The 23281-nt window shown below is 54.8% G+C and overlaps 1 protein-coding gene across 1 annotated transcript in view; it reads right to left on the reverse strand.

The window, feature by feature from the left end:
* The window catches only part of MAMDC4 (MAM domain containing 4), a 44877-nt gene extending 21848 nt beyond the window's left edge, over positions 1-23029 (reverse strand). Inside the window, exons 1-18 of the mRNA XM_084821250.1 lie at positions 22960-23029; positions 22045-22158; positions 20649-20822; positions 19668-19793; positions 18506-18651; positions 18155-18239; positions 15235-15357; positions 14445-14594; positions 12448-12545; positions 9664-9825; positions 9254-9344; positions 7980-8129; positions 6591-6692; positions 5186-5311; positions 4855-4985; positions 4068-4182; positions 3135-3251; positions 1360-1494 (exon numbers count right to left, since the gene is read on the reverse strand). Of these exons, the coding sequence (XP_084677376.1) occupies positions 1360-1494; positions 3135-3251; positions 4068-4182; positions 4855-4985; positions 5186-5311; positions 6591-6692; positions 7980-8129; positions 9254-9344; positions 9664-9825; positions 12448-12545; positions 14445-14594; positions 15235-15357; positions 18155-18239; positions 18506-18651; positions 19668-19793; positions 20649-20822; positions 22045-22158; positions 22960-23011 (2197 nt within the window). The 5' untranslated portion in view covers positions 23012-23029. The remainder of the gene's footprint in view (positions 1-1359; positions 1495-3134; positions 3252-4067; positions 4183-4854; positions 4986-5185; positions 5312-6590; positions 6693-7979; positions 8130-9253; positions 9345-9663; positions 9826-12447; positions 12546-14444; positions 14595-15234; positions 15358-18154; positions 18240-18505; positions 18652-19667; positions 19794-20648; positions 20823-22044; positions 22159-22959) is intronic.
* Positions 23030-23281: the final 252 nt, after the last annotated feature.

Genomic DNA, 23281 nt, shown 5'->3' on the forward strand with positions numbered 1-23281 from the left:
ATAGGCATTGGCAGGCAGTGGAGATTCTCATCAGAAGAAAAGTAAATTGGTCAGCGTTGGAGCTGGTTGCCCCCTCCTCTCTTTCAATGGGCAGGCAAATGGATCAAGCGGGATTTCGCTCAAGGACTCATTTTGCCACTGTTAAATTTGTTACATCTCATTTCCACGCTGGATTGCAGTTTGTTTGCTTGGGTCCACACAGAAATTTATATGTCTTGTGCACGTTTTTCAAATGTGCCCATTTTTCACAAGTGATTTTTCCACTGAATCAAGTATTTTTGTGTCTATTTCCCCAAACAGATGTATTTTTCATATACACCATTTCAAACGTATGCATTTTTCTGTGCATTTTAACAAACATTTGTGTTTTTTGTACACTTCTTTTGCAAACTGCATCGCAGTCTTCAGGAAAGCACACAGATTTGAAGGTCTCACCGCCATTCCAGCTCGTGTTTAAGTTCGAAAAGTGTGAATTTGGTAAGTACGCCTTGAAATGCAAACTGAACTTTCTCACCTGTCCCTACCTGGAAAGTGAGGCATAAGAATTAAGAACTGCCATCTAGTTCATAGCTCTGTTTTGACACTGCCCAGTATGATGCTGCTAGAAAGCTCACAAGGCCCAGAGCATGGAGGCACGAGTGAAGTATTTCTTTGCGCAGCACATCCTTAACCTATGGAATTCACAGCCACAAGATGTGGTGAAGGCCACCAGATTAAATGGCTTAAAAGGCAGCGGGAGAAATCCATGGCCAGGCTTTTGATCTGGTCCAGCAAGGCTCTCAGCCTCCCATAGGGTTTGTCACCCAGTATCTGCTGTTCAGAGACAGAAGGCCCCTGACTAAGGAAGTCCTGTTCTCAGCTATCGTGCATTTTCAGGATGAGGAATTCTGCCTATGAGATTAGGGTCCAAGCACACGCCGTGCAGTCATGGGACTGTGGAAGACGCTCAGCCCGGCCCACCTGTTATGGGCTGGCTCCATCACTGCCCTGGTGGCGCCGACATCAGTGGGGCAGGGAATCTTCTCCAGGTTTCAGTCAGAACCAGTCAGAACTCTGATAGGGCTCTCCAAGGTGCTCCGGACAAAGCCCAGGGCACATTCACTGCCCCACTGACATCCGAGCCACCCGCCCCCACCGCATGCAGGGGCTCAGTGCAGAGGGTCCTCGCCCAGCTGGCTCTGCAAGGATCCCAATGGCCAGCCGGCACAGGGCGGCCCACGACATCCATGCCTGCATTCAAAACACCTGTATCCCGCCCTGCATCATTCAGCCCTCAGGGCAGCATACAGGAAAAACCCGCTTGAACAGCACAGGCCAGGTGCCGCCCACCCGCCCACCCGGGAAGAGCGGCCATCTCACCAATCTGGGGGCCGTCCAAGCGATACCAGAAGGAGAGGCAGGAGGTGTTGGCAGCAGCCACTTGGGGCGAAGAGATGAGTCGCGCGCTCAGGCCTTGGGCTCCGGGGGCGGAAGGATCCACAGACAGGAAGGACCCTGTTTGGGCAAGAAGTGTGCTTGATTTGAATCTGGGTTCAGCTCCCCCGGCTCTGGGTTCGGTCCCCAGCACCTCCAGGTGGGACTGGGGGAAGCCCTTCCCTGCCCGAAAGCCTGGAGAGCCACCGCCAGCTGGTGGAGTCCGGCCCACAGAGCTGCCCCGCCCGGCCCGTGGAGGGCTGGGCACCCTCTGCTGGCCCCTCCCCCCTTGGCCTGGGGAGAGGAATCTCCCCTGACCTCCGGCCCCTGACAGGAGGGCGAGGGGCGCCGGGGGACGCCTCCGCTAGCTCTGACCAGAGGTCAAAAGGGGATTCCCCACCCTCTTCTGGGGGCGCCCCTTCCCATGCCGCTCATGCCCCACTTGGGGTGTGAGCAGTGTGGGAAAGAGCCACCTCCCCGGCAGAGCTGCTTTCCCCATGCGGAGGGTGGGGGCGACCAAGGGCAGGGCAGCAGTGGTGTCCTGGGTCCTCTTGACATCATCCAGTCCATCAGCCTGGGCGGGGGCCAGTCCAGCCCCCAAACCACAACAGGCGTAGACAATGCTGCACTACACAGAGCCGCGGTCTGACTCAGGATAAGGCAGATCTGACGTTCCAAGGACTTCTGGAGCAGGAACGACATTTCACACCCATCGAAGACTGAACCGTGTTGCAGAGCTCCAGCCCAGCTCCAAAGGAATTGCCCGGGCCGGTGACAAAGTGCGGAGAGCAAAACGTAAAATATGGAAAACGCACAGACCCTGATATGCAGCCCAAGAATACACACCACAAAAATATCAAAGCAACCCTAAGAAAAGTAACACCGATCACAAGGTGCAGATCGGAACTGACCACCATGACGGATGGGCCGGGCGGCCCCATCGCCTCCTTGGAGCACTCGGAGGCACCAGCATCTCCTACCGGCCAGAAGAGGGGCGGGAGGAGGGACCTTGGTGCTCTTTTCTTCCTGGGGTTTCTTAAAAAACACACCCCAAGTTGCAAGCAATGGGAGGAAAACATTTGCACCAATTCTTGGGATAATCTAAATCCCCCCCCCCCGCCATTGGGGGCGTGCTGGAGAGCCAGGAGGGGCTTGGATGCTCTGTATCCAGGGCTTCCTCTGCTCCACCCATGCCCCGGTCTGCCCATCCTCCCCACCCCCAGTGTTGGAGGGAAGGGCCATGGATAAATCCATGGGGCAGGGAGGACACAGCAGAGATTGGATCTCCTCCTCCAAGGCCGGAGTTCTGCCTCTCCAGTGGTCCCAGGGACGATAGCAGCCTCGAAGTTCAGAAAGATAAGACTTCCGCCTGGCATCACAAGGACCTCGAGGGAGGCATCAGGGGATACTCCCTGGGGAGAGCATTCCCCAGCCAGGTGCCACCACCGGAAGACCCCTTCTCTGGTAAAGCCCTTCTATGATTCTACTATTCTATGATTCTAGTAGCCCTCACCTGGCGGGGGGCCCTGGAGATGATCACCCACGTGGAGACAGGCAGGGCCATGGCTACTCTGGCTTCAAGCTGTCAAGCGCTTCAAAAGTCAAAACTGACACACTGAGCTCTGCTTCAGGCCTCGCAGGGTCAGGCCCCACACTTGGGAGTTTTGCTCAAAACACAGAAGGAAGGCCACGCGTGGAAGCTCTGCCCCAGGTTGCGCTACCTGTGCCCGTGGTGTGGTCCACGCCCCAGCCTCCGCTCACGTGTCTCTCCCACTCAAAGCCGTCATTCTGCTCCATGAACCACTCGCACCAGTCCCTCTCGAAATTGCAGGACAACCCTATGAGCAGCAGGGAAGGGAGCAGGGAGAGAACGTGTACAAAGACAAACCTGTGGATGCTCCTGATCATTTCTCAGATCGCCACTCTCTGGGGAAGCGGGGGATTGAAATGCGGCTGGCCTGGGATGCAGGGAGGTAGGCTGGATTGGTTGGCTGGTTGGTTTAGTTCGTTCTATTTATATCCCACCCCAGGGCATGTAACAATACTGAAAACAGCAAAAAATAAAATCCAAAAAACTAATCCTCTAACAAAACCAATAAACCCATTGCAGAGAAAACAAATACTTAACAATAGATCCAGTCCTGTTCAATGCAACTAACTGCTCATAAGCACCCAGGGAAACAAATGGTTTTAGCCTGGCACCAAAAAGTTAGTAAAATGGACACCAGACATACCACTTGGACAAGAGCATTCCAAGTTGGGCCACCATAATGGCAAAGGCCCTATGTCAGGCCACCACTCGATGTAGTGGCCCCAGTGGCAGGAGGAGACACATTTATATCCTGTCTGTATTGATTCAGGGCGCAATTCTATGCATGTTTAGACAGAAAAAAGTCCTACAATCCTATGTGTGTTCAGACAGAAAAAAGTCCTACAATCCTATGCATGTTTAGACAGAAAAAAAGTCCTAGAATTGCTAGCATTTCCCAGCCAGCCTTGGGGAAAAGGCAGGATATAAATGTAATTAAATAGTTAAATAAATCCTACTGCCAAAAAGGCACAGACCATCCACTCCAGCCCACTGCGGATCAAACGACATGATCCAGTACGCAAGATGCTCTGAGCCGAGAATGGAAACAGTCAACAGGGTGTACCTGACGGTTTCGCAAGGGAGGCATTGGCATTGCAGTCCACAAAGGCGACTTCGCTGATGGCGAGGAGGGGGGCAGCCCCGGGGCCTTCGAGGTCTGCCATGGCCAGCAGCTCAAGCTTGGGACAGAGAAAGAAGAGGTCGCTCTCCGCTCCCAAACAGCTTCAGGGCAAGAATCCAGCAGCAACGCCATTCATTCCTGGCATAGAGTTGCAGAGTTTGGGGGGGGGGAGAACTGCACCTGTTCAGTTTCTGCCTGTTAAGCAGCTGTAAGTAAAGCTGCCATTCCCAAAAAGGGAACAGGGAACAGCTGCTGCTTCAGGGCTTCCGAAAAGTACCTGCCCAGCTGCTCTGGACGCAGGACACTGGGCTGGATGGATCCCAGGCCAGGTCCAGGAGGGCTCTTCCCCGCCCAGCAGCTGAGCCCTCACTGCCAACCCCTCCCCTCCGGCCCCATTTCCTTGCAAGGCTTGCTCCCCTCCCCTGCCAGCCACTCACAGTTACTTCGCTCCTCCTCGCCTGCACCCAGGCCCAGGACAGCAGCCGGGGCTCGGAAATGCTGTGCAGCTCAAGCTGCGGCTTACTAAACCCCTGCAGTCGCTTTCCCCTTTGAAGGGCAACTCAGGTTTCTAGTCCACAGCCAGTGCTGTGCAACCTGAGCAAGCGCTGACCCGGACAGATGGGATGCAGGGGGAGCGGAGATGGAAGCAGAGTGTTCCGTCTTCTGCAAGCCCCAGGCTAGACGACCTCACTTTGCGCATTTGTGGCCTTCCAGCTGGACAACAGCCTACCTGGAAGGGCCTTGCTCTTGCGCCGAGAGGCAGCCTCACCCGTGTCCAGGCCGCCGTCCCATTTCCCAGTTCATACCACATCCACCGGCGGGTCCCCAGGCTCTCATCGGCGACAGCAAGCGCCAGGAACCCTGGGAAAAGAGGGCAGCCCTTCCAGTGCACTGCTCCAGTCCCCCGCCACAGCCAATGAAAATGCATCCGCAGCACTGGGGGGAGCCCCCGCCCACCCCCATCCCCGCCAGCTCCTGCATGCACCGCCAGCCGGCCCGGAGGCAGCCCAGTGATGGTGTGCTGGCAAGGAGAGCCGCCCTTGGAGAGGCACCAGGGCTACCTTGAGGGCCGATGGTGAAGTTCATCTCCAGAGCACAGGCCAAACCGGAGGGGCCCAAGGCAGGAGTGGCAGCCCTCGCCAGAGACAGCATCTGCCCCGGGCCATCCCGCAGGCTGAAGAAGCCCCCTGAGGAGGGAGGGAGACAAGGAGAGGCGTGTGGTGCGCAGGTTGCAGAGCCTGCTCCCTTGCTCCCCCCGCACCAGCAGGGCAAAACCGCAACGCGCGCGCCCCCGACTGCTTTTCGCTCCCCAGCAACGGCCGGGAGATCCTGGGAGTCGCAGTCCAGCACATCTGGAAGGCATCCATCTGGGGAAGGCTGCAGTGAACGGCCTCTGGCCACAGAGGCTCCACTGAGCCATCCTGCCCAGCAGCGGTGGCCAGGCCTCTGCGCCGCCGTGGAGCCCGCGATCCCCTCTGAAGAGCCCGCGGCCACCCCGTGGCTCGCTGCCGCCAGCTCAAGAAAGGAACGAGGAGAGTTACTGCATGCTCCTGAATCGGGAGCTCATCAGGGAGGAGGGATTCCCTCTGCCGCTCTCTCTCCACACCATTCCTGGTTTCTTTCTTGGTCCACTCCTTTCTGAACCGAAAAAGCCCCCGTAAAAAAGCTTTTACGATATGAGGGGGAGAGGAAGGGCTTGGTCAGGTCCCCCGGAGAGCACTGCTTGGCCGTCGCCTGAGAGGTTCACAGCCGTGGCGGAACACCAGTTTTGCGGGTGGAAGGTCCCCGCTTCAGTCCCGGCATGTCTGGTCAACATGCAGTCAGGAAGATCTTCCTTGCCCAGGAGATCTAGAGAGCCTTTGCTGCCAAGCAGAGTAGACCAGGGGTCCCCAAACCTTTTAGGCCAGTGGGCACATTTCGAATTTTAAGAGCGTGTCATGGGTGCGCTCACAAAATGGCTGCCATGGTGGGCAAAACATGCATTTCCCAGAAGGCAGAAGTGGTGAGGCCAAAATTTCCCATGAACCTGAGTCCAGGCAGAGGGGGCAGGGGTGTGAGTTCCAAAACCCAAAGCCACTGTTTTGAAGCCACAGTTTTGGACCCCAACATCCATTCCACAAAAGGGAAACGGATGGGGCTCAGAGACAGGCCACGTGGCCAAGAAACGGAGTACAAGGCAGAGGTGTGGGGCTCTGAGCCCCAAATGCCAAATCACATATTTGCTCCCACGAAGCACAACAAAACACTCATTTCACAGACGGCAAACTGCTGATGCCCAGAGAAACACATGCAAACTGGACAAAACCCAAGCAAAACACACACACAGACAAAATACCTCTCACTCCCCCCAAACCCATTGTAGATGCTGCAGCCCCTGCCACGCACAACACTCCCGTCTTGTAAACTGCCCAGAGAGCTTCAGCTAATGTGAGGTGCAGAAATGTAGTAAATAAATAAGTAAATTACCAGCAGAATCCAGACGGTTGCTGGCATTTTGGAGCGCCCACTGCAGCCGCCCCACGCTGATGTCTGTCCATCCCCCGGTGCCACTGGCAAATGTGGTCTCTCCTAGAAGGGGAGGAGGATCTCAGCCACTGGCTGTGAGGAGACCCAGAGCTGGGATTCCCCTCTCCCTTTCCCCCAACCCTGCCCACCTCAGTCTCCTCCCACTCAGCTTCTCAATGAGGGCCCCTACTTAATAATCAGGGCTGGATGTGCTGCACATTCCAAAAACGTGTTTTAAAAAATTGCCTCAAGGAAAGTCAAATTCTGCAACTCGATTAGGTTGTGCAGATTTAAGCACATTTGCATAAATGGCTGTATATTTGTATCCTGATTTTAAGAGTCTCTCAATCTACCACAATCACATTCAGCCAGCTTGCTAGCATCTAAGCGTTCAGCAGGTGTAGCCCACACACTCTGAAGCATTTCTTTGCCTCCATAAGGGCTTGACACTTTTAAAAACAAACCATAAGATTCCAAGGAGCTGAATTTTGCACTCAAGACCATATTCTGTGCATTTAGTATTATTTTTGTTTATTTAAAAATATTATATGCTATCCTCTAATAAAAAAATATTATCAGGGCAGCTTACAGATAAAAATAATATGCAGAGGAGAATGCGCAATAAAAAGGGTTGAATCCAGCATTAGTGCTACTTAGAGTAGACCCACTGAAATGAATGGGACTTAAGTTAGTCATGGCTAATTTCCTATTCATTTCAACAACCCAATTCACATGTAATGGTGGCAAATCGTGGGGTAATTAATCAGCCAGGGTTGCGTGCCGCTGCTATTTTGAATATACACCATCATGTTGCTCCGCGATGTGCGAACTGGACACTGTGGGTTCACTGTGGGTCAAACAACCCGCAGTTAACCTACAATTAGTTGCTAGGTTAACTGTGGGTTGTTTAACCCACGATGAACCCATACTGTCTTTGTTCACACATCATGGAGCAACTTCCAATCCTGCCGATTGGAGGTTGCATTTTCAAAATGATGGCGGCACGCAGGACTTGCCGCCATTATGTGCAAATGGGCCCCATGGGTCTACTCTAAGTAGGCTTAACATTGAATACTACCCAAAGAGATTTAAGAAAACAAAACCAGCACAGATAAAATGGGAAGTTAAGAGGCCCTGGAAAATAGAAACGTATTTGCCTGGTGCCTGAAAGGCATCAGAGCGGGCACCGGGCAACTTTCCCTGGGGAGACCATTTCTTCCATTTTTCTGTGCTCCCGTGGAATCACAGCTAACACACAGCCCTGAGCACAGTCTACACAAGCCTCCCAGGTCGAGTCTTTCCCCAGAGTTCCCTGCTCTGGCCTGGCCATGCCACCCTCAGTCCGTTTACCACAATGCCACTCGTCAGAGTGGTCGGTGCAGTCGGCCTTAAAGTTGCAGACAAGTTCCACATCGATGCACTGCTTGTGGTCGTTGCATGCAAACTGATCCTGGGTGCAGGGGCGGTGTGGGTCAGGCTTGTGGCCAAGAGAAAGTGCACCTGAATGGGGCCAAAAGAAAAAGAAGAGAAAGGAGGCACCCCTCTCCAAAGTCTGGGCTGGAAGCTGGCTGTGAGGAGTTTTCTGGAGAGCATTCCGCAACTCTTGTTCTGCTCTTTTGCAGGAGGAAGTGGCCCGAGGAAGGTCGTATTAGGGCTACAGGCTGCCCATCCCTTGGACAGGAGGATTTCTAATAGTTACGAGATGGTCTCCTCATAGCTGGGGATCTCTGTGATTTGGAATGAGACACCCGCCAGAGCTTGGGGAAGGAGATACCCCTCCGACCAAGAGAGGAATCAGATGCAAGGAGTTGGCAGTGCAGAAGGTAAGCACTGAGGGGGCAGATAAAGGGGGTGGAGAGCTTCTGACTTAAACCAATGGAAACTGGGGGTGCAGCCTCAGAGGGCTACCACCCATGTTGGTCTCTGGGGACCTGCCTTGTACGAGAGTTCCCATTCACATGCCAACTGCATGTTTGTAACTCACTGAGACACCTGAAGTCCCCAGCAGCGCTCTCTCAAGTAAAGGGACCCAGCTCTCAGTAGCACTGCCCTTGGAACGTCTGACCATCTGGAGGAGCAGAGAGGGCCTATTTTGGCTATCCTATGCGATTAAGTGGTTTGCGTCAGGGAGGAGAGGACACCCGCTTTTCTAGGGGGGAGGGCCATAAGCTCAGTAGTAGCAGAGTCCCCGCTTTGCATGCAGAAGGTCCCTGGTTCGATCCCCGGCAGCATCTCCAGCTGGGGCTGGAAAAACTCCTGCCTGGACCCTGGAGAGCTGCAGCTGCCAGTCAGTGTAGACAATTCTGGTCTAGATGGACCAAGGGACTGACACCGGATAAGGCAGCTGCCGAGGTTCCTGTTTAGTTCAGCCTTTTCTTCAGAATCATGAGGACTAGAATTTTACTTTATTTTTAGGCGAAAGACAATTGGTAGAGCCCCTGCTTTGCCTGCAAAAGGCCCCGGGGTTGTTCCCTGGCAGCATCTGCAGGTAGGGCTGGAAAGGACGCCTGCCTGAACCCCAGAGAGCTGCTGCTGCCAGTCAGTGTTGACGATACTGGGCCAGATGGACCCAAGGTCCATCTCAGTATCAGGCAGCTTCCTCGGTTTCCCCTCTCTCTACTTACCGTCTTCCTTCAAGCAGCCGGGAGACAGGATGAGGTCGTCCACAGCGATGTTCCCTTTGTGCCCCATTCCAATCACCCCCTCGATGACTATCTGAGAGAAAGACACAAGGCCTGATCAGCACAGGCGAGCGAACCCACCGCTATGGTTGCCATCTTGCTTTGCCCAGCACAGTTCCTGCGCCTTCAGGTGCTGCAAGCAGAGCAATGTTTCGGGAAGGGCTCCCGTTGCTGCGTCCTGCTCAGGAGCTTCCCTGCGGCACCTGAGTGGCCGCTGCCAGCTGATGGAAAGCGAGCTGCAGGATCCACTGCCCCCACCACCACCCCGGCCCCCCACATTTCTTGGGCTTTCCCCTTTTTTCACATGCCCAGGGTTGTGGCCTCCCAGGCTGACCAAGCCATTCCTTGCCCACCTGGAACTTCACTGCCTCCACCTGGAAATCCACTTTCTCACGGACCCAGTAGTCTGCCAAGTCTCCAGCGCGGGTCCGGACGAGCTTCATGGTGTTTTTCGTCCGGTAGTAGATATTCAGGCGGTTGCCATGCGAGGCGTACAGGTGGATGTACAGCACCAGCTGGACGGGGGGAAATGACAACCAAAGAGCAAAAGAATGACACGACTGAGATCGAGGGGACAGAGATGCTGCTGGACAGGGGAGGCTGCAGACACCGAGGCCAGCAGGGCAGGGAATTCACTCCTGGCTTCAGTCAGAACCCTAAAGGAGCCTATCCAAGGGGCAAAGCAAAGCACCTTGAAGAGCTCCTCTAGAGGTCCTACTGAAACCCGGAGCAGATTCACCGCCCACTGACATCGGAGCCTCCAGCCTCCACTGCTGCTGGACCACTTGCCCACAACGCCTTCAGACAACCCACCAGATGTGGCATTCCGAATGTGTCTGTGGGAACCCTCCCTCAGGAGTCCCAGCTGCCTCCCACTCCGTCCGGATTCAGGTGAGCAAGGAAAACGTTATGAATTATGGTTGCTATTATTTATGTATGACTGCTGCTACTGCTATTAGAATCCCGTAGTCACCTTCCCCTGAAAAAGGACCCCCACCCCGGGGCATTTGCAACAAAAGACCCAAGGCAATTCACGACACAATGACTAAAACCTATGGAGTGGAAATGCCTGCCGAGTTCGCCTGCTGCTGTGGGCTGGGCCGCCGCTGCTCCTCCTCTTTAGTGTGCTCACCACTGAAATTGGGTTTTCCAGTTGCTGTCATGATTTTATGGCAGATTGCAGCTGTCTCCAACCTCACGCCTGTATGCCCCGGCTGTGGGCTGCCAAGATTTGGAGGTACCAAGAAAGTGGTGAGCCAGATCCAGGTTTACTTACAAGGAGACTTTATTGAGTATTTACGGCGCACAGGCATACCCAATGGTTGGATTAGACAGCTTCTCTGAACAAAGAGCTGTAGTTCACAATGGGTTTTATATCACATATGATATCCAGGCATAGCAGTGAGGCAGTATGACAGGAGCAAGAGTTAATTAGGGTTCATCGACAACTTTCCCAGCACAGCCACGTGTAGCTTTAAGGTAAACATAGCTTCTCAGGCACATCCGAGACTCTGATAAGATAAACGGTACCAGAGCTCCTTAGCCTGGAATGTGCTGAGGCAGCCATATCGACCTTTGACTCATCTTACAAGCCAAGGGGCCCACCTGCAAGGAAATTGCAACTAATAATGAACCAAAGCAGAGAGCATTATGGATCTCTTAGCCTCTCTAAACTACTATTAGCCTGCTTACAGGCCTGGGGCCTTACAGCGCCCTGCAGAGGTTTCAGACTCACCAGCCTGCACAGCTGTAGTCCCAACACATCTGAAGGGTGCCATGTTTGAGACAGCTGGCATATCGTCCTCCATTGTTGGCAGCAGCCTTCATACAATCATAGAATAGTAGGGCTGGAAGGGGCCTACAAGGCCATCGAGTCCAACCCCCTGCTCAGTGCAGGAATCCAAGTCAGAGCATCCCTGACAGAGGGCTGTCCAGCCTCGTCTTGAACGCCTCCAGCGTGGGAGAGCCCACCACCTCCCCAGGTAATTGGTTCCATTGTCACATTGCTCTAACAGTCAGGAAGTTTTTCCTGATGTTCAGCCGGAATCTGGCTTCCTGTAACTTGAGCCCATTATTCCGTGTCCTGCACTCTGGGATGAACAGCCTTGTCGTCGAACAGCCAGACAGAAATGTTTTAAAATAAATGAACAGATGAACCCCCTGCTGAAAGCTCATCAAGGGTCCCTCACTAGCAGGGTAGCCATGGCTGAAAGACACCTTGCCTGTCCCTGCAAACAAAGCTATGGCACAGCCTGGGTCCCAGCAGCCCCGCAAGCCCAGAATTCTCTATGCCGAATGCCAGTGGAAATCCAAGGTCCCTTTTCTGGCTGAAGATATCAGGGCTTGGGCCTCGGACCTTCTGGCAGGGTTCTGCCACTGCGCTAGGGCCCCTTCCCACAATCCCCGCCTGCAACATGCCACCACAGGAGAGCGCTGGGTGTGTTTTGAGGCATGCCCGGTTCTCACGGGGCAGCAGTGAGGGCCAAGTGTTGCATTGGAGGCAGGGCTCACAGGGTCGAAGCACCGGGACGTTTTGATTGGCAGGGACATAGGCATCACGTGCCACCCCCACTCCAGACTTCCCAGATCCCTCTGAGCTTAGCTGGAACTCTCAAAACAGCTGGGTGGGAAATGAATTTTCCCAGCAACAATATATTGTTCCTGGTTCTAATGCAAAGTATTTTGGGCTGGCTTGGGCTGGAACGGGCAAGGAACTTTGCCAAAGCTCCTGGTGGAGATGAACACTGCTTCATAAATCAACCAACGCTGATGTATGGATATGGATCAAGGCTGCTGCCTGTAATTTTGGAACCCCCTCGGGGGCGTGGCAACGGGGTTTGTCAAGACGGCGCACCTGCATTCAGAGCGGACCACTGCACTCCTGGGCCCAAGAGACCTGGCCAGGGCTTCTGAGAACATTCCCCACTCCGTGTGCACCGCACGGCCTGCTCCCCCAGCCCACCGTGCACCGGGGCTCTGTGGCACGCAACTCAATGGAGGAGAGAGGACGCCCTGAAGGCTCGAAGCACGAAAGCCTGCAGGGGAAGCAGCTGCCGGAAGCCACGCTGCCCAAAGAAATGGGGAGCCTGGCAGATGGGGGGGGGCATCCTGGAGAGCAGGCGACAGCAGCCACTCACCTGGCAGGAGCCGTTCGCTGTCAGGGTGGGGCTGATCAGCCAGGCATTTCCCTGCTGCAGGCCACGGGAGGGGACGCTGCTGACGTAGACAAAGGAGCCTGTGGGGATCAAGCGGCGCCAGGGGAGGTGAGGAGGAGCCTGGCTAGGGCAACTTTGCCCCCAAAGGAACAGAAGAACCAGACCTCTCCCAAGTCAGACCCTGACTGTTTGGTTTGTGAAATCTGAGCCCATATCGGAAACCTCGAGCCCCTTCTGAAGAGCAGCAGCACGCAGATCCTCGCTTCCTGGGGTTCCGTGTGAGGCTCTTCCAGATCCTTCATCTCCTTGGAGCTCACTCAGCTATTTCCTCGTCAGCCCCCATTCCCAGATTCTCACCCCTTCCCCCATTTTTCCAGTGACCTCGCAGCCAACAGTCCCTTTTTCTTTTTTAGCACCCCCAAGAGAGGGTTTTTCCAATCTAACCAACTCTACTTCCTTCATAGCAATTACATTCATTTTTCAGCGGTCTGTGACTGACCCTTCCCCTCTCATGACATCACAGCAGGTCAACCAATGGCCTTTTAAAACAAAAAACAAAAGGTACACAGGTGTAGTATGAATCTCCCAATTGTCCAGGTAGCTACAGCTTCTCCTCTTACAGAGAATCTTGCAATTGACAGAGAATGAAGTGTTTTCAGGTTGGGGGCAGATTCAAATGTGTTGATTTAAGGTGGTACAGTCCTCACTCTGGGACTGCACTACCAGATTTTAAATGGGAGGAGTATAGCTTGTCTGAAAATCATTCCCCGGGTGATGAAAAAACAAACAAATCCATAACATCATCTGAAAGGGAGGTCACGCAGGGAGTCATTTTCACACCAGAGCACTTTCAAACCTACAGCTCCTGTGTGTGAAGTGGTACAGTCCCTGTGTGAGGACTGTACCACATCTTTGAAAAATCCTCCATTCAATGCTGGGATGCTGGAAGAGACCCACCCCATAAATTACTAAAAGCAGGCTTTGCCAAGAGAAGATCAATTATTGAGGGTGGGGGACGTATTGGGGGAAGAACTGAGCTCTATCTTCTCTCCGCTCCCAAGGAATTGATAGTCAAACCCAGATCACAGTCATGTCCTTTTCACAAAAGTCTTGTTCAATGACATGGTTAATATTTACAACTTATTGTGCATTTAGTAATCTTTTTATCTCTAGGGTGGCTGAGGATCTTGAACAGGACATTCTGTCTTGACAAGGGACATGACTGCTGAGGGGGGGCAAGAGGTCTCCAGGTTACCAAATCCAATGTAGAGGGACACAGAGTGACAATGTGGGCTTGAAGTCTCTGGCACGTCTTTTACAAGATAAAGAAAGCGAGTTCCCTTTCTAAGTCCCCCAAAGAGCAGCCGGTTCCCCCTTGTAGGGCTGCACACGTAAACTTAACACAGCCTTTAAAAAGCAGGAGTTATACATGCAGCAGAATGAGGCAGTAGAGTCCTGATGTGGTAGAAAGGACTGTACCACTTTAGACTGTGGTCAGAGAAGGGAATCACAGGAATGATTCCCTATATGTAAATAAAAACACAAACTCCACGCAAGCAGAAAATGAGCAGAGCAGAGAGTCTGTCCCTTTTTCCTTGAAGCGCTAGTTTTCTACTTGCAGCGTGTTGAGCTTTTTAAAAAACAAAAATTGGGGAGGAACATTTAAAAAATGATAACCTGTTTACTTTAAAGGAGTTCAGCAGTGATTAATTTCTGAACAGAGCCACCTACAAACCACACTATGCCACCTGAAAGCCACCCAATCGCTAGTGTGGGAGCAGGGGACTGGTTACGTTTACACAGTGATGAACAGAAACAATTCCGCACGTGCCCAGAGGCACCTCCTTTCCACATTCATTCCTGTGTTTCAAGGAAGAATCTGGACATCAGAAACAAATTCTAGGGCTGAGCTGCAGGGACTGAACTGCCCAGCGCAGAGAGAAAAAAGAATTTCATGGCATCTTCTAAACTAAACCCACCTTCCCGGCTGTTGGTGCTGTGATCCCGCGTGGGCCAAGCACGAGATGGGGCCACCTGGAGACTGGAGTTCCTTGCCCAAGAAAGGGTCTTGTTGGGCTCCACATTCCACCCACACCAGCCTTTCTCAAAGTCACAGAGGCTGAATGAGTCTGCAGGAAGGGAGAGACATGGTGGTGCTGGAACCATGAAAACGAGAGCCGTCCCATCCCTAAAAAAAAGCTAGGTGGGAAACCATCAGGGCTGCCTGCAAGCTTTTAAACCAAAGATTAATCAGCTAAAGTTTCAGCTGAATTCGTGGCAGAGGCAATGATTTGGCTAAAGCTGTTGGGAGTCAGCGTGTGGGGACTGTGGATTTCATTGAGGGCCTCCTGCCTTTGCTCCCACGACTTGCACACTGGATTCCAACGTGTTACATTCTTAGAGGAGCAGTCAGATACCTCGAGCCTCATGGAGCGCCTAGAGCTGCCCCAGCGCCACCATTCCTGGGTTCTGCTGGGCTGCACTCCAGGGCACGTCAGCGCTGCCACAGCGGATGGCCAGAGGATGGCACTGCAGCCACCAACTCGTGAGGGGTCAGGTGACTCCAGGAGGCCAACAGAGGGCCACCTGAGCCTACGGAACCACTGACTCTGGCCTGGGTCCTCAGCCTGAGCAACTGAACTGTTGGTGGACTATCCATCCCTGCCACGTTCCTCCAACTGTCAGCCCCGAGACACTGCCCCATCTATGCCACAAATGGTCAGCGGGGAGAGTTGGCCAGAGGCCCCAGCACCTGCCATGGACACTCACGGCACTCCGTTTCCTTTTCATCTTTGCCATCCCTGCAGTCTTCGGTACCATCACACAGCCGGTCCTGGGCTATGCAGCCACCTTGTTCACACTGGTGCTCATCTGGGCCACAAGTCTGGGGACCTGTTAAAATGGCCATAGAATCATAGAATAGTAGGGTTGGAAGGGCCTACAAGGTCATCGAGTCCAACCCCCTGCTCAGTGCAGGAATCCAAGTCAGAGCATTCCTGACAGGCAGCTGTCCAGCCTCGTCTTGAATGCCTCCAGTGTGGGAGAGCCCACCGCCTCCCTAGGTAACTGGTTCCATTGTCGTATTGCTCTAACAGTCAGGACATTTCTCCTGATGTTCAGCCGGAATCCGGCTTCCTGTCACTTGAGCCCATGATTCCGTGTCCTGCACTCTGGGATGATCAAGAAGAGATCCTGGCCTTCCTCTCTGGGACAGCCTTTCAAGTCCTTGAAGAGCACTATCCTATCTCCCCTCAGTCTTCTCTTCTCAAGGCTAAACATGCCCAGTTCTTTCAGTCTCTCTTCACAGGGCTTTGTTTCCAGTCCCCCGATCATCTTTGTGCCAAGAATTTACTCCTCTTATGGATATCTATGGTGCGACCACACTTAGAATCCTGTGTACAGTTCTCGGCCCTGGACCTACACAAGGATCTTGTAGAGCTGGAAAAAGTGCAGAAAAGGGCAACTCAAATGATCCAGGGGCTGGAGCATCTCCCCTGTGAGGGAAGGTTACAACAGCAGGGATTGCTTAGCTTGGAAAAAAGGAGGCTAAGGGGAGACATGGTGGAGGTCTACTAAATTATGCCTGGTGTGGAGGATGTGGATGGGGAGATTTTTTTGCCCATTCTCATAATGCTAGAACCCAACAGGGTCATGCCATGAAGCTGATTGGTGGGAGATTCAGGACAGAAAACAGGAAGTCCTTCCTCACACAGCATAGAGTTAAGCTATGGAATTTACTACCTCAGGATGTAGTGATGGCCACCAATTTGGATGGCTTTAAAAGGGGGCTAGACAAATTCCTGGAGAAGACTATCCATGGCTACTAGTCTTGATGGCTATGTGCAGAGGCAGTGAGCCTATGTGCACCACTTGCTGGGGAACATGGGCGGAGGGTGCTGTTGCGCTCGTGTCCTGCTTGCAGTTTCCCTGGTGGGCAGCTGGGTTGGCCACTGTGTGAACAGAAAGCTGGGCTAGGCGGGCCCTTGTTCTGACCCAGCCTCATCAGGGCTCTTCCTATGTTCTTATGACCTGAACACCCAGGGGTGAGAAGAATGGTGGGTAAATAAAAGAGGAGTGCATTGAAGGTTGGGCAGAGAGCATCAGCAAGGAGAAGTTTGTCCATCCCACAGTGCTCACCACACCTACTCCAGGTGCCTGACGGGGCTTTTCTTACACCCCACCCTGCCTCTTTCACAGAATTTCATGGGGGTTCATAGCCTTCCATTTGTAACCCGCCCGTGTTTTCTCATCACTGCCTCCATCTTCTTTTTCTTACCACATAAAACCCATTAAGGAGGGAGAGATGGCACAGCTGCACAACTGCCTTGCATCAGTACTGTCAGGAGCCCTCCATCTGGAAGCACCCTTGCGCGTGGCTTCATCTTGAAGAGGCCCATGCCCTAGGATCTCTGGGGGCCCCCTCCGGCAGGAATCTGTTTGCCCCTAGTTTAATCCAAGGCTCAAGCAAGCTGAAAGAGCCCCCAGATAGCTAGGGGCTCCTGACTTATTTACAAGTCTGTTTCCCACAATAATAACCTCTTGCCCGTGGTAGTTCCCCGATTTGTTTATACTATCAAGGGGTGAATCAAAAACTCACCTGAGAGGCAAAGTGGCCTAGAGTGTTTAGGGGCTGTTGACTTGCTTCTATTTCCAATCAGGATTAAAAATTGTACGAAGAAGGGAAAGGGCCATAACTCCATGGGTGAGCCCCTGCTTTGCATGCAGGTCTCAGGTTCAATCCCCAGCAGCATCTCCAGGTAGGGTGAGGAAAGAACCCTGCCTGAAGCCCTGGAAAGCTGCTGCAACCAGTTGGTGGCAACGATACTGGGCTGGATGGACCAAGGGCCTGATGCAGTATAAGGCAGCTTCCGATGTCCCTATTTAATTCAGCCCTTTATTCAGAACCATCAGGACTGGAACCTTACTTTATTCGTAGGTGAAGGGGCACAGCTCTGGGCTAGGACACCTTCTTTGCATGCAGAAGGTTCCATGTTCAACCCTTAACATCTCCTAATAAGAGGATCTCAAGTAGCAAGGACAGGGCCAGCCTCTTTCCATCAGAGAATTTGGAGAGTCGCTGCCAGTCAGAGGAAACGGACTGAGCCAGCTGCCTCGAGGGCATGGCAGCTCCCTATATCATGGGTTTGTGCAAGCCAAGGTCTCTCTCAATCAGAACCGCACACCCACCTCAAACCACAGTCCTCCCAGTTTGGGTCTCATGGCAAACTATGGTTTCTGCGGGCCAGCACACGAAGAAGGGAAATCGGAGGAGAGGGGAAAGGGGTCTGCACGGAGGCTGATGCCACAGAGCGGGGGGGGGGGCGCACCCCGCCCATGTGTGACACGCACCCCCGCAGCCGCCTCTGCGGGCCCGCCTCTCCCCCTGCTGCTGCCTTCGGGGCCAGAAGCCTCGGGCGCGCAACGGGCTTGTGCACGCGGCGCCTGCGCCCCGACGGCGCGCGTCGATGGAAACCTGCCACAGTGCTGGCCGCCGCCGTCGCCGCAGCAGCAGCACGTCCAGCGGCGGGCGCGGCCACGGGGGCTCGAGGGGGCAATAAAGCCCACCGGCCCCCAGGCGTTGCCTCCACAGAGGCTGGGGAAGGCCCTCCTCCCCCGGCCCCGGCCCCGGCCCCGGCCCGACGGCTCCGCAGCCGCGGCGGAAGGGAGCGCGCCGCGCGAGCTGCCTTACGCGGGAGGCCGCAGTTGCGGAACTCCACGTCGTCCAGCGCCAGCTGCGCCGTCTCCGAGGCGTCCCGGACCGAGGAGAACGTCACCTGCGAAGGCGCGGGAGAGCTGCGGGTGACTCGCGGGCGGCGCGCCGCACCTCCGGCCGCCCAGAGAGCGGCTCCGCGAGCGTCCCGCGGGCGGGGCGGGGCGGCGCGGCGCCCGTCGACGGGGCCAGGCAGGGGCGCCGGACGGACCCCGGCTGGGCAGCCCGGCCCCAGCCGCGCGCTGCTCTCCCACGGACGGGGAACCTGGACCGCCCGAGACAGGGGGGAGCCTCCGCCACAGAGCGGCGGCGCTCTTCGCGGCCGCGTACCTGGAAGGCCCCGCGGACCCGGCCCGTGTAGGCCACCAGCTCCCGCCACGGGTGGGCGCTGCTGGGGGGGCTCCGCCACAGCGTCACGATGGCGCTCCCCTGGCGCAGCTCCAGCGTCAGGGCCGGCTGGCGGGTCTCGTTGAGGCCTGCATTCACGGGGAAACCAGGATCTGCGGCCGTTCGGGGGACAGTCGGCCTCAAATGCCCCAACCGTCAGGGACACTATTTGGAGCGGGGCGGACAGGAGGAATATTTGCTGCCCCTCCGCCCCGAGCTTCAGACACCATGTGGCTATCCGCCAGGAGCAACGTCTCACCACCACTCAGAGCAAAACTAGACACGACCCAGGAGACGTCCTGCACTCAGGCTTCCCAAGAATTTACCTTTTAAGCAGCTGTGCATGGGACCCAACGGGAGCGAGGCAGCCGTCTGCGTGCACAGTGGATATTGTCTCCCACCCCCACAGCTCCTATCAGCCTCGTTGAATCTCTAACCCCCCCTTTCAGGGACCTTGCATCTTTTATATCTGTACCACAGGCAGAAATTCAACAGGTGAAGCTCTCAGCCACTGCAACACCATGTGAGGGGGGAAATCAAAGACAATATCATCATTTTATATTTAATTAATTAGCATATACGTCGTTTCTCTGAGCACTCAAACCATCTCTCAGATAATACGGCCCCACATGAAAGGGCTGGTGGCAGGACGACTGGCGTGATGGTGCATAAAGCAAGGCACATTTGGCTAGACTTGTGTCAGTGGTGGGAGTAGTAATCATCCTTACAACCCTGCTGTATAGGCCAGGAATATTGTTCCCATATTGCAGATTGGGAAGACTGAGGCTGGGAAGTGGAGGCTCAGCTCATGCCACCTAGTAAATGCATGGCAAAAGCGGGATTTGAGCTGGGGGCTCCCTCGCTTAGCAGCTTTGCATCATCTGTTGATGTTCTGCCTGCTGGGAAGTGCTACAGAACTGCAGCCCTGCCAAACAAATGAATAGTTCAGCCTAGACCACTTGGATTACCAAAGGCATCCTCTGCTGCATGTCACACATTGCCTGCAGCCTCTGTCTAGGGGGAAAGCCATCGGGTGGGTGTGGGATTTGATCCCCCTGATGGTTGCTGGCTTCTGCCCACTCCATCCGCTCAGCTGCTCACCTACCTGGTCCCCAGAGGTGATACCAAGCCCGGATCTCGCAGGTCGCAGCCGCATCCCTCATGAACGGGGATCTGAGCCGGGCTGTAGCGGATGGCTTGACTCTCTGCTTTGAGGTGGTCAGGTACCAGCCTGTGGGAATGCCAAAGGAGGTGGTCAGGGGCCTCCCAGTGGGGCACACAGACACGATGCCCGCTACTCCGCGCCCCCACTTGCAATCCGAGGCACAGCTGGAGATGTCTATTTTTTTCAGGGCTGGCTCAAGCTTTTTTATTGCCCCGGGTACAAAGGAGTTTGGCCCCCACCCCTGCGTCTTCTTACAGCCCTCTTCCTCACACACCCTGCCATTCCACACACCTGCATAGAGCATGGAAGAGGTTTCAGATCAGGACATTCAGGAAGGGGGGGGGCAGAATGGGACAATGATCCCCCCCCCAACCCTTGGGACATCCCCCTCCTGGAGGTATTCCCCAGTGCCTTAATTACAGTGGGCCAAGAGGGGACCTGACACACAAACCTTTTGTAATGGCCCCCTAGCTGCTGTTTCAGAAGGTTACAAGGGGGACCATGATTTGGCTAAAATGGGGGAGGGGGAGTGGCAAGTGTTGAATCTTGCAGATTTCATGAAAGACCCCCTGTCCCACAACTTTCCCCTCCACAATTTTAACATTTATATTCCTAATCGAGCCCCCTTTTCCATACTCCAGGGGAAAGGTACCTTTGCTCCATTCACTGGTAGGGGATGAGGGGGCTACAATCAGGGAAACGTCCAGGAGGCATGGAGAGGGGCACCCCCCCAAATCAGAGTCAGCCTTACTTTGCTGACTCCTTGGTTTCTGAGGTTCCATCAGCCACTGGGCCCTAAGGACTAGAATCTTGATTTTATTTTAATAAAAGGACCATTGTGATTCTCCCTGAGCACAAGGCAGTCATCAAAGCATCCTTGGGTGTGACCTGCAGAGCCCCCCCCCCCCCCGAACCGGTTACCCAAATCGGTGCCCAGCGTATGGTCAAACGGGGGCTCCATCCCCCACGTGGAGATGCTGGCCTGGGCTGGGGCCCACCGATAGGCCGTGGGGCTCACATCCTCCCAGCCACATGTGCTGCCTTCAAAGTCGCAAGCAAACGGAGTTCCCAGAGCCATGGATTCCTTTTGATAACCTGAGGGAAACCGAGGAAGAAGCGTCAACTGACAAGACCGGACACCGTTTCACAGGGCCAGCCCCAAACGAGGGCCGTCTCCTACATCTCACTTGGTTTGTTCAATTCGGGACGCCTTGTTTTTTAAAAAGGGCATTTGCAGCCCTTGTCACGACATTGATGTGCAGTTTGCGTGCACGATTTATGCCCATGTCCGGAGACAATAAAGCACAGGTCTGATCACAGTCACTTGTGTGCACACGGTGGGATGGGCGTGGAGGTGCGTTTCCCTGCGGGGAGGCGAGGTGAGGAGAGGGGGAGAGTACGATTATGGCCGCACGGCCCAGGGTCGTCCACTTTACAGGTGAAGGTGAAAAGGTTTATATCTGTGTTTCAGCTGCAGAATGGGGAGCTGAGTAGACGGAAGCTCCCACCACACCCCCAGCCCAGCGCCCAGGCAGGAGCCCCGCCCTGAGCCCCCAACCCAGGAGCGCCTCTGCCAGGAAGGGAGCTCCCAACAGGAACCCCTCCCCTCCAATCCACCAGTTGCTATGGTCGGCAATCCAGGCACGGAGAAGGCTGCGTGGGTGCAGGGAGCAGATCCGGGAAGGGGGACCCTTCCTGCAGACCAGCCTGCCAGAGCCAAACAGAGGGGAGGGGTGCTTCCGCGCTTCCAGGGAGCATTTGTCTGGCCGCTGTCGGAGTCGGGATTCTGGGTGCGACGGACCTTCGGTTTGCAATGCCGTTCTGATGTTCTCACGAGGGCATTTGGAAGAAGTACGGATGGAGAAGTAACAAGTCGGCGGGAGCTGGCTACAGCAGCAGGACGGAACCGCCACGCTCAGGCCAGCTCCGTGGACTAGAAGCTGGGGGACGACTGAGGAGAGAGCCACCCCCTTCAGGCCTGCCTGGGGGAAAGAGGGCAGCCCTCCAATCCGACCCAGAAAGGCGCCCCCGAGACCCTCGTCTGTCAGTGGGCTTATTAGCCGTAATAGCCCAGCGGAATCTCCGCCTGCAGAAGCAGCCGACCTCTGACTACTAGATGCTGGGGTCAACCCGGGGGAGACCACCCCGTCGCTCAAAGGCATCTGGCTGCCCACTGCAGAGGAACAGGACGCTGGCTCCAGGGGCCGTTGTTCTGATCCAGCTTCCGGGCTCTTTGGATAAGTTTAGACCTCCCTCCCCCAGCACCAGAGGCCTTGATCTTGCCACCCCGAGGGACAGGAAGAGGGAGAGAACTTACCACACTGGTTTTCATCGGAGCAATCCCAACAGTCACAGACAAAGTCACACTCGCTTGTGCTGGGGCTCCTGCAGCTGTTGACAAAGACTGCCTGGACAAAGAATGGTGGCCCAGCTAGGAGGCAAAAAGGAGCTCACATGGGCAGATTGTGAGGACTAGCTACCTGTTGACATGTCACATTTGTATCCCACCCATTCAAGTTGCTTGTACAGTGGTTTCCCCCGTCGTCCTCGCAATAGCCCTATGAGGCAGGATGGGCTGAGAGACAGTGCCTAGCCCAAGATTACAGAGTGAGCTTCAGCGCTAAGTAAAGATTCAAACCCGGGTCTTCCCTAAGTCCAACATTAAGGAGTATTAGCAGAGCCAGCACGGGGGGTGGGGAGGAGTTGTCGACATGCTTGTACACAGCATTCTCACTCGGGGTCAAAAGGCTACCTGCAAAGACCAGAAGCTTCTAAAAATCTGAATTTAAAGAACCACCAACCAAGCTTTCATTATGCATCAGCATTCAGGTTTCAGAGTAGATTTCCAGCCTGGAGAAGCCAAAGTGCGTGTCAACACTCACATCTTGGCAATGAGACTTTAGCACCACCACCAACTCCCCGCCCCCAGAAAGAGGTAGTTGGGGGAGATTTCCTTGCATCATAAAAGAACCCAAATGCAGCACGCAATCCTTCTGAACGGTCCTGCACACTCAGCGTCTGGCCCACAGCTTTTCTTAAACTTTAGGGCAGTCCTCTGGATGAGACGGACCAAGGGCCTGAGTCCATTGTCCCTCACCTGGATCGGGCAGGTAAGGAATAACATTGCCCCGGATTAAGCCTTGGATGCGCTCGCCCTTTCCTGCTGCAGTGGCGCAAACAGGGCCCTTGCACGCGCGCCTGAGAGCACAGCGTGCTCTCCGCTGGAACTTACCTGCAAGGCTCTCCAAGAGCATCAGACACAGGAGCCACTGGGACCCCATCATCGCGGAGCAGCCCAGCTGCCTGAAGACGTTGCTGCCGGGAAAGGAGGTACAGGTTGCGCCGAAGGACGCCGAACCCTGGACTTCAACCTGGCTTATCAGCTGGGCCTCTGAGGCAAGGCAGGCCTGGGCAAGCCCTTCTCGGAGGACAGCAGCTGCCTCAGACACAGTGGGGCGCCAGCCCCAGAAGAATGGATGCGACAGGAAGAACACAAGCCTCCCACCCCATCAGCAGGGGGGCGCCAGTGCCACGGGGCGCCCAAAGTAAGGGGA

Source organism: Heloderma suspectum, chromosome 14 (genome assembly GCF_057233095.1).
Source record: "Heloderma suspectum isolate Gila_16-S chromosome 14, 16-S_ref, whole genome shotgun sequence".
Taxonomy (NCBI): Eukaryota; Metazoa; Chordata; class Lepidosauria; order Squamata; family Helodermatidae; genus Heloderma; species Heloderma suspectum.